The 13,987-nt window shown below is 40.1% G+C and overlaps 2 protein-coding genes across 2 annotated transcripts in view; both read right to left on the bottom strand.

Moving 5' to 3' along the window:
• The window catches only part of LOC132978695 (epidermal retinol dehydrogenase 2-like), a 489,977-nt gene that overhangs the window by 49,112 nt on the left and 426,878 nt on the right, over positions 1-13,987 (bottom strand). The gene's annotated exons all lie outside the window — the stretch shown is intronic.
• On the bottom strand, positions 5,465-11,771 carry LOC132978693 (proenkephalin-A-like). The gene is made up of 3 exons (XM_061043955.1): positions 11,393-11,771; positions 10,043-10,189; positions 5,465-6,362 (listed from the first exon to the last, which is right to left on the bottom strand). The coding sequence occupies exons 2-3, from the start codon at positions 10,184-10,186 to the stop codon at positions 5,763-5,765; spliced, it is 744 nt and encodes a 247-aa protein (XP_060899938.1). The 5' UTR covers positions 10,187-10,189; positions 11,393-11,771; the 3' UTR covers positions 5,465-5,762.

Raw genomic sequence — 13,987 nt, 5'->3', positions numbered from 1 at the left:
ATATATATATACATACATATATATATATATACATACATATATATAAAAGTATTTGCAGTTTTCATCAAAAACACATTTGGATCTTGTTACATATGGGAACTGTTCAGTCTGCATTTACAAACTGTTTGACATTTGTGAACCTCACTTCATTTGTGTGTGGGTCTTTTGAGAGTCCCCTGCCGTGGTTAGATTCACAAATGCATTATTTTCAGCAGGGAAATGTCTGTAGCTTAGCTTGTCTGTAGATTGTCTCAAACAGAGGGTGGTGAGCAGAGTCATACGTGTATTTAAAGTGTTTTGTTATTATTAGATCTGCTTTTGTGGGGCTTGGTGCTCTTTTCTCGTTTGTGTGTCTGTCTTTGTGCTGCAGGTGAATGGGGAGATGCAGACAGTGTGCGCCGGCCTCTGATTTGAAGGAAGCTGGTGCTGCGTGCGTGCGCCGCATTGGAGGACACCTGAGGGCGCCCAATTTTTTTTCCAGCAGTGTAAAGTAGTTTGACACAAGTGTTTGGAAGGTGATTGGAAGGCAAACTGAGCAGATGACGTTTTTTCCAAAGGTGAGCATTTATTTACAGTGATAATCCCAACACGTGTTAACTTCATAAAAACAACAAAAGTTCAATGGAAAATCAGGTAAATTAATGCATACCTAAATCAGATTAAGACTGTGTTAAAGGAAGCATGTCCTCACCTCTTTTCCCCCGCAGGAACAAATGTCTCTTGATTTCCTGACAAACAAACCCGGGATAGTAAGTGCTGCAATGTTACACAAGCAAAAATACACAACTGTAAAGAATAAACTGATTTGATATTAAATGAAGATTTAAGTGACAAGTGGTGAATAACAAAAGAGCATCTCACCCACTTTGTTACAAGCAGCTGCAGAAAAAACTCTGTGTGTTGAGATATTGTCTATGTGGCGCAGTCCTGAGTTTGTAGGGTAGAGCAGCCTTTTCTTTTGATTAATCTTTTCTCCTGTTTTTTCTGTTATGGAATAAGGCAAGATGCCTGTATTTTCATTTCATTTGAGAAGGTAGGTTAATAAAGTTTTTACTGCCCAACTGGTGTGGTTAAATTTGACACAAACATGCACCTTTCCCCTAGCCATGAAACTGATCATAATACCGACTTGCTAGGTGGAACCAGTTTGAACCACCCAACAGCAACATAGCCAGCTAGGCGTTGGGCTTGCAGCCATACTGTTTCGATCTCCAAAGTGTACAAGCCAATATTTTCTCTGGTTCAGCTTCATGCTCGATCACTCTTTCTTTATCTCTTCTTCGCTGTGATGTGTCACGTCCTCTTCTGTCTCTTAGCATCAGTCATCAAACGGTAGAGAGACGGGCTAACTGGCTGCTTATTAGCTTTAGAGAACCCCGCTGCCAAAGTTACATAGTGCTGAAAACATGGGACCAAGGCACTCTGTGGACATGGCAGAGATGCCATTCTCCCTGTTCAAAGGTATTGTTATTAGATCGACTTTGAAACTAATGTTTTATGGTAGAAAAGTTACATATTGTTGCCTTAAACATTGGTAACAAATGTTGTGTGCTTCAATTCCCTTTCTTTGTTTCTCTTTGTGAAACTTGTTTGAATAGAGACTGATTTCTTTCCCCCTATTCAATTTTCCTCGGTCCTTCCCTCTCAGCATGACTTATCAGAAACTTCAAGACCTCATTATAATTTTAATTAGATTATATTACAGTCGTGACTGGGTGAGAATGGAAAAGTCTTACAGCTCATTAACACAGTACATACAATGCTGAATGAGGCCAAGTGCCATGAACTCTTCAAAGTTGTATAAAACATCATCAATTCAAGAAGCAGATTCAGTCAATTACATCCATTTTTCAGCTAATTTGATCATTTTTTATTACAGATATATCACAGTGAGTCCGCAGTCCTTTAGAGTTCTCATTTGTTCATGTATTTAGTTTATTTAACAATGACTTTCATAACACAAGGATCCCTTATCAGGTTCACAAAGGAAGCGATATGATCACGGGGGTGGAGTCTGTGTTTTGGAGGGGGCTCTCACTCTTTCAATAGCCACGTAAACAATCTTAGTTTCATTACCTTGACTAATCTCCTGCACAGTCCAGAATCCCAAAAAATAAAAAATCACACTGCGAGGTGATTAAAGTGTCTGTGAACTTGTTTACTTCAGTCGTTTACTGATGGAGACATTTCCTTCACACGGACACAACTTCAATTTGTACCACAGCTGACCCCACTGATGTGGATTAGAGGATATCTCTGTACAGTAAGAAACTCAGCTAAGTAGCTTGTGTGTTTAAACCCGGCTGCAAGACCTGTCTGTATTCTGATTTTCACTTTGAGGTTTGGAGACATGATATTAGATGTTTAAAACAGACATGGGCGGTTCTAGGCAGGGGCCAATAGGGGCCAGTGCCCCTGTAACACTTAGCTTGGGCCACCCTGTGGATCACCCCTCCAAAAGGAAGTAATATAATAATAACACAGTATTTGACTCAACAACCAGACTCAAAATCTAGTATTAAAGACTGTTACTGAAACAAATCTAAATCATGGTATTTAATGATGTGTGCTCTTATTTGGCATAATATATGTATATATATATATTTGATCATCTTTGTCTATTTTTCACCTGGGGTTAATGTTCCCCTCGGACAAAACAACTGGCCCCAGTTTGGCCCCCTCAGTAAAAGTGGTCTAGAACCGCCACTGAAAACAGAAGTTTAGAAGCAAGAGTGTCATTTCATCTGATAACAGCTGTGAGTCTTGAGAGGGGAACTGTACGACATATTGCCAGTAAGCTCTGCTAATGCTCCAAGCTACAGTCCACACAGTAAAATCTGACATAGTTGGCGGGTGGTGTGGCAATGCTCTGTTGCACTTAAACCTCAGTAAAGAAGGCTAAACCCTTTGTGTATCTAAACTTCTCCTCTGTGCTCAACAATCTCATAAAACAAAAAGCAAATCTAAACCTACTTGAAAGATGAAAGTGTTTCAGGCCATGCAGAGTGCTTGAGCTGGGATTTGGATGCAGGGTGAAACAAAGTTTCTTGTGGCAGGTATATCACCTTTAACCCTTAGGTGCATTGTGGCAGCATCCAATCTACTCATGATTGAGGTAACAGGCTGGCCGAGGGCTGTTGGACTCTCATCCCACATTTCCTTAAAGGTGCCCAGAGGTTCACACAGCACAGCAAGAGGTAGGCCATATATGTATAAGATCTATGTGTTCTTATAGCCGCCTTATAGAGGATGCCTTCCAGCCGCTGGAGTCAGTGATCATTCACACTCACAGTCTCCAAAGCAGTGACATCTGCTGAAAGAGAGGCAGAGCTGCAGGCTGAAAGCTGCTGCCACATCCTGCCATCTGATACAGGAGTAATCTCGTGTCCATATCTCTGAGTGCTCTGTGGTTGTCATGTGAATATGGTTGTTTATTTATTTCCTCTGCCAGGCCCAGTGGGAAGGTGATGACCTCCAAGAATGATCAAGGCCGTGCCCACTCAGAGTGGTTTTCTAGAGAAAAAGGCATCCAGGAAACAGAGCAGCTGTTTGTTTTGGGTCAGCAAGTCAGCACGTTTCCAAGCACGGTTAACTCGAGCTAAAGTTAGCTATCTCTATTAGTCAATTAAATTGGAATACTGTCCTTGTCCAAAGTCGCCAGTTTAAAGGGTCGCACGTTGAACTGAAACACCGATCTGGTTTCCATTTAGTTTTTCAGGTTTCCAAATTGACTTCTGTGCTCAGTTTAACTATTGGCTGAAATTAGTTGCAAGGATCATCAAAGTCTTGGATTCATCAATTAGCCCAACATGTAGACTATCTAAGGTGGCTATAACATTTACATCCAAGCAGCTCTACACAGCTTTCTGCTGGCGTCTCAGGGAGTGTTAGGAATCTTTGGGAGTTTCTTCTTCTCGGTCTCCTTGGTCTCCTCCTGGTGTCTTTTAGGTCCAATACTTTCAGAAAATGTTAATGAAATAAATGATGTGCACCCGGGCCTCAAAGCCAAAGACATTCAGACAACAAACCATGTAACAAAACCAAATTACTACAAACAACTAGAATGACAGATATCACTGAACAAGAGGTTTTTACATTTTTAAAGGGCGAGGTAAATAACATGCAGTTATTGAGCTAAATGTATAATATGCAATTAAAATTGAAAACGACTCCACTGACCCGCTTTATAAGTTGCACATGGTAATTTTTCTCCCCCTCAATACAAGAGACATGAGCAGTGAGGGGGCGAAGAAAAAATGTGAACCTGAGTGCATTACACAAGATGACCTAAGGGGGGCAGCAGAGGGATACATCCAATGAGGAGCTAGTCGTGCAGTGTCTCTGGATCAGAGCAGCAGACAAGACTAGCATGAGTCTGCGTTTTTTTTTTAAATTTGTTTTTGCAGACTTTAGAAAATATCTGCCTGTAAGTGTGTAAAGTGTTGTTTGTTGAGTATGTTAGGTAAAAAAGATAGTTTCCTAAGTTAAAAGTACAGCTATGTGATGCAGTAATTCAGTCCAGTATGTGTGCATCACGCTATCAAACTAAGCTACACAGCTCAGTCCATCTGGGAGAAATTGTTCCCACCCTGGAGAACAATGCGCCGGCGAGTTTTTAAATAATAAGCTTTGATTTAGCACAGTGTTTCTGTCACTCCAATGACACAGAATAATAGAAACTGTAGTTGGATCACTATTTTATTTAATGAGGTATTGTGTATTTAATCCACTGATTCTGTTGAAAAAGGCAACAACACTTCTTACATAAAAGGTCTATCACTGCAGGGATTTGTCCTTAAAGTTTTTAGAAATGTTTAGTAGAAATGAACAACTTTAATAAGACTTTGATTGTGCAAATCTGCTCTTATATAAGTTGTAACAACCTGTTGAGCTTATAAAGCAGCTTTCTAATCTTTTGACTGCTCAAAGCACTTTTTAAACCGCATGTCAGACCTACACATTCACACACTGATGGTGATCAGTCTTAACTAATCCATTAGTTCGTCCATTAGTTAGTTCATACACATGTATACGCCGCAGAAGAAGAAGCAGTGGGAGAGACTTGGGGTTAAGTGTCTTGCCCAAGGACACATTGACATGAGGCTGCAGGAACTTGGTTTCTGTTAAAGTCCAAACCCACTCTTACCTACAACATATGATGAATATTGAAAATGTCCTAATAAATGTGTTTTTTATTGTTATGTCAAAAAAATCAAATTATGTGCCATACCCTTGGTTAATGTTAACTCGGGTTAATTCTAAACTGAATTATTAACTGATATCGAAGTTAACAAAGTCAGACTTTAAAAAAACTGTGTCCACCTCTGCTAAGTCTAGTGTGTATAGTATATTAAGTGTCAGGTCTAGAGTAGAGTCCATGTGTTTGTGTATTAACATACGAGGACTTTGTCAAAAGAGTTTCACTTGTTGATGTTTTATAAATCAGAGACTGAAGCCACAAACCTCGATCAACAGATTCATTTAATAAATAACATCATCATCATCACAAGAACCAAAAAAACAGAGCTTTCAAAGTGATTGGTGCACATCTGAACAGTACATGTTAATCTTCTTCTTCATCACAGGACTAACTGAACAGATGGACGATGATGCAGCGTGTTATACAAAGCCGTGATGTCATATGGTCAGCATAACGTTGATTCAAACAGCAACAAGTCCAGACTACGAGATGATTGGTTGAAGAGAGAGGAGGGGGAGTTGAGTCGTTGGGATTTGAAGGGTCATACTGTAAGTGCGGTGTCCTAGTCCATGAACCCCCCATACCTCTTCTGTAGCTCACTGCTGCTCTCCCACGCCCGTTTCAGCACCCCTCCACTCTTGCTGCTGTCCACCAGCCACTCGGGCCGGCCTACGCGCCTCATGAACCCTCCATAGCGCTTCTTGAGCCCCCGACCCAGCACCGCCTCCAGCAGGTCACTGTGCGCCGCCCCTTCTTCAGCCCGGCGCATGAAGCCCCCATACCTCTTCACCTCCTCGCCTCCCTGACCCTCCCCCTCGCCGCCGTGCTCCGTCGCTGCATTGAGGAACTTTAGGATCTCAAGGCGAATATTTTCTTCCTCGTCCTGGTTCTCAGGGTCCTCTAGCGCCCCCTCTGGAGAGGGGGAGCGGCGGGACATGAAGCCACCATAGCGCTTCATAAAGCCGCCGTACTTCTTGGCCAGCAGGTGTTCAGGCGATGTTGCAGCGTCGACGTCGGTTGCCATGGCACCAGCTGCTTCCTGTTCTTGCTGTTCATGGGGGTCGACGTCCAAACCGATGTGGGCGTCCTTCGCCAACAGGAAGTCCTGGCACAGGCGGAGCTTCTGGCTGTCCAACCCACCCTTACACTCAAGTGAGCATGTCTGGAAAGTACATCAAAATCATCCAATCAATTCAAAGCTTCAAATAAATAATGAAATGTAAAGTTCATCAGCGGCAACCAGATTTTTTTTTATGGCTTTGGATCAACCTCTTCTGATGAAACGTCAGAATATGGAGTCATTTTTAAACCTTGACATTCAAGATTGATGGACATTTGCATCTATTCGTGTTTTTATGAATGTTTGCGGTAGGGCTGCACAATAAATCCATATTTTATCTTTAACACAATATGAGCTTTTGCAATGCACACGTCACAGTAAATAAGGACATTCATTTATGCAAACAAGCATCTCTTTCTCACTCAGCTTTGTGAAAGTTTCACACACTCTCTCACTATTTTCATGCAAATGAAACTCAAGCTAGCTATCAGCTGACCTCAGAGAAGTTGTTGCAAATTTAGTGGTTAAAAAAAAAAGATTGATTTTGGATTCACGAGAAACTTTGCAAACAGCTTTAGCTAAAGCTAATACAAATTCTGTAATATTAGTTGATTTATCACACATTTTGTCATTTTAAAATAAGTTTAGACCACATTTTTGCCTCATGGAGTGTGGACCTAAGATAAAATAGACTTCTAGTTTAAAATAATTGAATTATTATTTTAAGATTCAAATGTTAATAGGCCATATTTAAGCCTATAGAAAGTCACTGCATTTGTTTGGAACATGTTGTGACTGTTTTTTTCTGTTCTCAAGGACTAAATAATCGTAAAAACGAACATTTAAATCTTGAAGACGCATTCTGAAGGGAAACAAGTTTAAACTGTCTACCTGTGAAATGACTTCCCACAGCTGGGCACATATCTTAAGTTATACGCTTTTTGGGACAACTTCAGAGAGCTTATTGAATAATGAGCCAAAAGTCACATCTCAGCCTCGGGCTACTTGTGGCTACTTGTGGCACTGTGGCTTTGACCTGAGTACTGCATCTTTAATATATCTCTTCCCTGGGTTTAATGTTTAGTTTATCAAGTTTGTATCCTGTCTTGTTCTTTTTCATTTTCTTGGCTGTTGCAAACTGAGCATCGTGACTTGGAAAGGAAATCGGACTTGGTCTGACAATAAGCTTCCATCCTCATCCTCATTGTCATTGTGTGAGCGCTGCTCTCCAGCATTGTGCTCACACAGAGCAACACAAAGAGCAAAGAAAAGAAAGCGAGAGGGGGGGAGATTGGAGCAGATGTTTTTAGAGATCACAGCAGCTCGTTTTATCTCCTATTTCACCCTCTGACTCCCTGAACAAACAGAGAAAAACACATTCTCTTCTTTAAACCATCTGTTTTATGACCCCTCCTCACACCTTCACACCGTATCTGATCATCTAAAGGAGGCCCCCGCCCACCCACTCTGATTGCTGCTTACCCCAGGCCTCCTATAACCATGAGAGTCCATATAACCTCTGACTGGAGTCATCTGCGGGGCCTGAGGGGGTTAATAACAATCCCCCCGCCCCCCTCCTCTTATAGTCATTGGATTTCAGTTATTCCACCATCAGAGTCCCATTTGATGACATGAGGGGGGGATTCTTGCTGAGCTTTCACTGCCGCCGGCTTATAGAGACAGAATTAATGAAGAGGAAAATGAATGAATTGTGGACTTATTGGCACCTGAGGGGCCGTGAGGTGGAGAGCAGCCCCCTCTGGTGGCTGTGATGGGAAGTATAGACAAGTCACGATCTTTTAAACGGGGAAAACCGACAGCAGGGACCAAATATGGATAAATAAAATATGTATAATGTAGGGGAATGAAACCAATCTGAATTAAGTCAGAGAATTTAAAGGGGTTTGTAAAAATTGATACAATAATTTGATATGATATAATATATTTTCAGGGTTATTATTATTATTATTATTATTATTATCATTATTATTATTATTATTATTATTATAGGGTTATGACTGTCTTTTTTGTATTCATTTACAAGTTTGATGTACGACGTGAAGATGTCTTTAAATGTTTTGTTTTGTCCACCAAATGATTCAGTTTACTGTCAGAGAGGAGGAACAAGAGCAGAAAATATTCAAGATACCAGAATCAAAACTGTCGGACATTTTTTTTTGTCTTTTCTGAGTAATAAATGATTAATAAATCACAGCAGATGATGATTTTTAATCATTGAGAAGTAAGGCATTAATGGACTAATTATTTCAGCTACGGTCAGGTCCACTTCCATTTGTTTTTCTATCATTTTAAATGATTGCCTCAATTACACTAAAATAATAATTTCATTTGTACATGTGGAGTCTGTCGGTACTTTTCAGACGCACATAAAAACACTTTCATGTCTTTTAAATGTGTTTATGTTTTATTTATTTTTTTCATTTCTAGCTGGCTCTACGTGTTTTAAGTTGTATTCAACTTGTTTTTATTGGAATAAAACAATTGTGAGACTATAGAATTATAGTAAGAGATGTGAATGAGAAAAAAAGGAGAACAGCCAGGGCTGGAAAAGTAATGAGAGAGAGAGAATACGAAGAGGAAAAAAAGAAAAATGCCCTCAGTAAAGAGGTGTGGAGTATTGACTTGAAGCGTTCGGAACAATATGAGCACAATCACATCGAAAGGAGATGAAAGAGAGAGAGAGAGAGAGAGAGAGAGAGAGAGGGTGGAGAAAATGAAAGTAGGGAGGGGGAGGAGGAGGAGAGAAAACCCTCAAATAAAAAAATCTATGAAAGGAGAAGAGTGCAACACTTTGTGTTTCTGTGCAGATCAGATCTATGGTGATTACAGTCATCGGATGACTGAAGACATGAGGAATAAAACTGTGAAAGAGAGGTGGAGGAAGGAGGAGGAAAGAATGAAAGGATGGGACGGAGAGACGAAGACGGCACAAAATATTCTCTGAATGTCTTCATTTGTGATTTATTAAAATATCCCAAAAGGCAGCCAATGAAACGAAGAACGTCTGCTTGTATCATAAATATAAATCTTGTCATGTTTTTTATAATGTTATAGAGAGTGAAGCAGAATCACAACATGTCGACGGATGTTATCAGGTGTGTTGATAATATTCTCATTTATCATTTTGACTGATTAAGCTTGTCAAAATGTGTGACGATTTGATACTTTTTAATACCAAAACGATTCTGTTTTTGTTATTTTAATGATGGGTAGCATTGATACATTTGTTAAGTAAGGTGCAAAGGAGAGACATAAATCAAGACAAAATATTGCACATTGTCGAAAATTGCACAAAAACATTGGCAACATTTTCATGCCGGTTCAGTCATTATTTTAAACCACCGTGGGAAAACAATTTAGACAATGTCTAAATTGTACAGATGCATTAGCAACGTTGTGAGAAGTGGGCGGAGCCGGAGAGGAGCAGGGTCAACCCTCGCTCCTCTCCGGCTCCAGCACCAACGAGTTTGTGCAATTAAGACATTAAGCAGCAGTTTGGTCATTGTAAACAATAAATGAGCCAATATTAGGTGTCTAGGACGTATATTTGTGTTGCCGTGGTAACAAACAGGTATCGATATTGTTTGCTTTTTGCAAGTATCAACATTAATTGAATACATGGTTTAAATATGTTTTGTTACCACTGTTTGAATCCCTGTGAGATAGATTTTTCTACTTTAAACGTATCGATCATTAGATTTTGTTTTTAAAGATACACTTATATTAAACTGTAATAACAATGAGATGTGTAGTGACATTACCAGGGAGGAGAAGGCAGACTGTTGTCCCAGCAGGCGGTACACACACAGTGCACACTCCTTCCCACAGTCCGAACCCACAACCTGAGACACACACACCCCCAGAACCAGCATCCACACGCAGCTGCTGTGTGCGGGGGCCGCCATGAACTAAGGACACACAACACACACACACGGAAAAAAAATCTGTCAAATCATCCGACATTACACATTGAAAGAGTTCAAACTAAGATAGAATTGTAAGTTTCTCTCTGAGAATAGATCCGGTTAAACCAATGTACTGCTCATTAAAACCCTGCCTAAAAACAATGAAACTATAATACTATTAAAACAAAGACAACGTGATAAACATTTTATAATTGTAGAGTCCTAATCAGTCTTTTAAATGAAGCAGGTTTTTATAGACTAAAAGATGAATATTTATATGTAAAAAAAACAAAACATAAAGATTATGTAAAGTACGGGAGCCCTAAGCAGACATGCATGAATACATTTTATTTTACTGACTTTTAACGTATGAACAAGTTTTTTTTCGGGTGTTTTCTCAAGATCTTGACTTAATTATGCCGTTAACCTCTGGATAACAATGCTGATTTTTCCATTATTCACCTACACGGATTCATATCAGAAAGTCTCCCAACATAAAGGGAAAACTACTTTACCACTTTTTATTACACTACTGTCCCTTCTACTAATAAAATTACTTAATATTGACATAATAGTTTCTTATAGACTACAAATAAAGATTCTCAGAAAAACAAACATTTAAAACATGCATTTAAAGTATGGAAGCCCAGAGTGGACATCTATCCACCGATACTAGTCATTAAACTCATGTTTTCCCACGATACGCAGGACATTCAGGTTGCTGCCTCCAGATCTCGAGTTGTTATCACAAGAAAAACAGCCACCTTGTTATCCAGAGATAAACAGGCTGAGAGCTCGAGAACACAAATTGACTCAGCGTAATATCAAACGTACAGATGTATGTCCACCAAGGGCTTCCGTAGAAAGCACTCAAATAATAACCATTATTTCTATGTTGTAGTAGTGTGAGTTTGGTTACAGTAATGTATCAGACTAAGTCATATATTTATTTAAATTGTAGAGAGATATAATCAATCTGTCATGTCATAATTTTTAACACTTTATTTTACACTTTTAACACTTAAGACTGCTGTTGATGCTTTTTATTTAAATAAAACAAGACAGAAGAAGATTTCTGGAGAAAAATACTCTCAGATTTTGAATGTAACTTCAACAATAACCCAGAATATTTATGGTTGTAGAATGAATTGAAGTTGTAACTTGTAGCATTATTTATAATGAATAATAAAGACGGTATTTTCTTACCTCCGTGTTTTTAGAAGTGATAAAGAAGCCGGTTTTTTCCGTGGGTGCCCTCGGGGGTGGGAAACTGTTAGGAAGCGCGAGCCTGTGAACCCAATATATGCGCACGCGGCTCCCTGTGTGGCACGCGGAGGCAGACCTGTCACGGATCAGCCAATCAGCGCTTGTCTATCTCTCCTTGTCTCTCGTTGTCTCCGGTTCTCCGTTAAGTGATCTACCGCGAGCTGGGTTCAAAGAAGAGAAAACACACGCGCACACTCTCTCATACACACACGCACACACCTGTTCAGCGCGTGAGGAGTCCACTCAGAGAGCTCGAGGAGGTTCTGCTGCGGCTCGTGCCTCTGCGGACTGTTTAAGTAGTTTGGTTAGCCTACGTCAGAGGGGGTATGGGGGAGGTATGGTTGGAGGGGTTTAAAAGCGTGATGAAGTGACGTGACACACACACACACACACACACACACACACACACACAGACACACACACACACACACACACACACACACACACACACACACACACACGCTCACACACTGAAACACAGTCATGTGTGTTTTATTACCTCTCAGAAAGTCTTTGATATAAACCGCACTGTACCATGCAGGTTGTGTGTGTGTGTGTGTGTGTGTGTGTGTGTGTGTGTGTGTGTGTGTGTGTTATAATTAAAGAGCTTTGTGATCAGCTCATCATATTTTATCATCGCTCCTCTGATTACTGTTTGATATCTGATCACAGATGGAAAATCATTCATGTGTTTGATAATTTCCTCTCAAACACAGTGAAACCTGTTCACCACATTATGTATAGATCTCTACATGGCTGTGGTATGACTTCAACAAGAGGAAATGTGACGTCAGGACTCAGCAGTGATTTGTGCTGATAATTCTGTGATGGGCAAGTTATTGAAATTACAGTTGCTATTACCAAAAAGCAACTGAACAACTAACTGAGTTACTGCGCGTGCCCCATGTTCGGAGGCTGCGGTCCTTCAGGCGGGCGGCCCGGGCTCGAGTTCAACCCGTGGCTCCCTTCCCACATCTTTTCTCCTCTCTCTCTCTCTGATTTCTTGCTCTATCAACTGTCCTATCTCTCCATTAAAGCCCAAAAATAAATCTTGAAAATAAAAAGTAATTAATTGCTTGAAAATAACTTCAGTTTTCCTTTTTTTTTTTTTACTTCACTACTCATATTAATAATATTAATAATAATAATAATAACTTTATTTATATAGCACCTGTTTAAAAACACAGGTTTACAAAGTGCTTTGACAAACAGCAAAAACAAGAACAAAGCAAACTAAACCAAACACAGAAGAACATAAACAACAGCAAGAACATAACAAATGCAAAATACTAAAAATAATTAAATACAATTCAACAGAAAAGAACCCAAAGTGCACGATACCCAACAGACATATATAACCCGACCATCACAAGAACCATCATAAGAACCCAGGCAACACAAGAACCCAACAACACGAGTTGAGACCAAGAGGACCAAAGATTTAAAAAGATGTAAGAAACTAAAAGAGATAAAAGCTAAATAAAAAGATAACAGCAATAAGAAGGTAAGAGCAGGAAAAGAAATAGAAACAAGTTGTTAAAGGATCAAAGGATTCTGGCCTTAATAATGATATTTATAACAAATTTCATAAAACATTGAAGCCATTTTCAATATGTATTTTGTATTATACTTTGCTATCAGTTTGTTTAGTCCTGGCTTACAGATCGTGGAGCTGGCAGTGATTTAAAATCAAGTCTTGTCTGTTTGAATGGCGTAGCTCCTACTTGGTCTTTTGTTGTCCCGACATTAACACTGTTACAAAATGCTTCACAAAGGTGGACAGGAACACAAGCACGACAATAATGTGCAGATAGGATAAAAAAAAAAAAGGCTGATCTATGAAAGAGAGTTTTCTAGCAGCCGTTTAAAGAAAGTACAGATTCCTCAGACCTGATGTTATGAGGAAGACTGTTATAGATATAAATATAAGCAAGGAACTGTTAAAAGGCCCTGAACAGATGATCAAGGCGGCTGCTTGAATAGAGGCACAGTAAGTCTGTTATGTATACATTCCACGCAGGGTCTTTTATGTGATTAATGAAATCTGAAATCTGAACTGGAAGACAATGAACGGAGGAAAGAATTGGAGCGATACAAGGTTGACAACCTGTGTTTGTTAAAGCTTTGATTCACCACTGATCTACGTTCCGACCCTCACCTGTGGTCATGAGGGTAATGAATGAGAGCACAGATACAAGCGGCCGAAATGAGTTTCTTTGGCAGGGTGTCTGGGTTCAGATTTAGAAACAGGGTGAGGAGCTCAGACATCCCAAGGGAGCTCAGCGTATGGGAGCTGGATGACGGTGCTCAGTCCTGATTAGGATGCCTCCTGGTCACCTCCCTTTGGAGGTCTACCGTGCATGTCCAACTGGGAGGAGACCTCCGGGTAGACTCAGAGCTAGCTGGAGGGATTTTTATAATCCTTCTGGCCTGGGAACACCTCGATATCCCTTAGGACGAGCTGGAAAATGTTTACCTAGGAGAGGGACGTCTAGGTCAACTTTCTTAGCCTGCTGTCCAGATCCCGGATGAAGA

Source organism: Labrus mixtus, chromosome 8 (assembly GCF_963584025.1).
Source record: "Labrus mixtus chromosome 8, fLabMix1.1, whole genome shotgun sequence".
In the NCBI taxonomy this organism is placed as follows: domain Eukaryota; kingdom Metazoa; phylum Chordata; class Actinopteri; order Labriformes; family Labridae; genus Labrus; species Labrus mixtus.
This window is presented reverse-complemented; position numbering and strand designations above follow the sequence as displayed.

Coding starts and splice junctions, on each gene's coding strand:
- LOC132978693 (XM_061043955.1), bottom strand. CDS start 10,186: ATGGCGGCCCCCGCACACAGCAGCTGCGTGTGGATGCTGGTTCTGGGG. Junction 6,363..10,042: donor AGTCTGCCTTCTCCTCCCTG/GTAATGTCACTA, acceptor TGTACTTTCCAG/ACATGCTCACTTGAGTGTAA.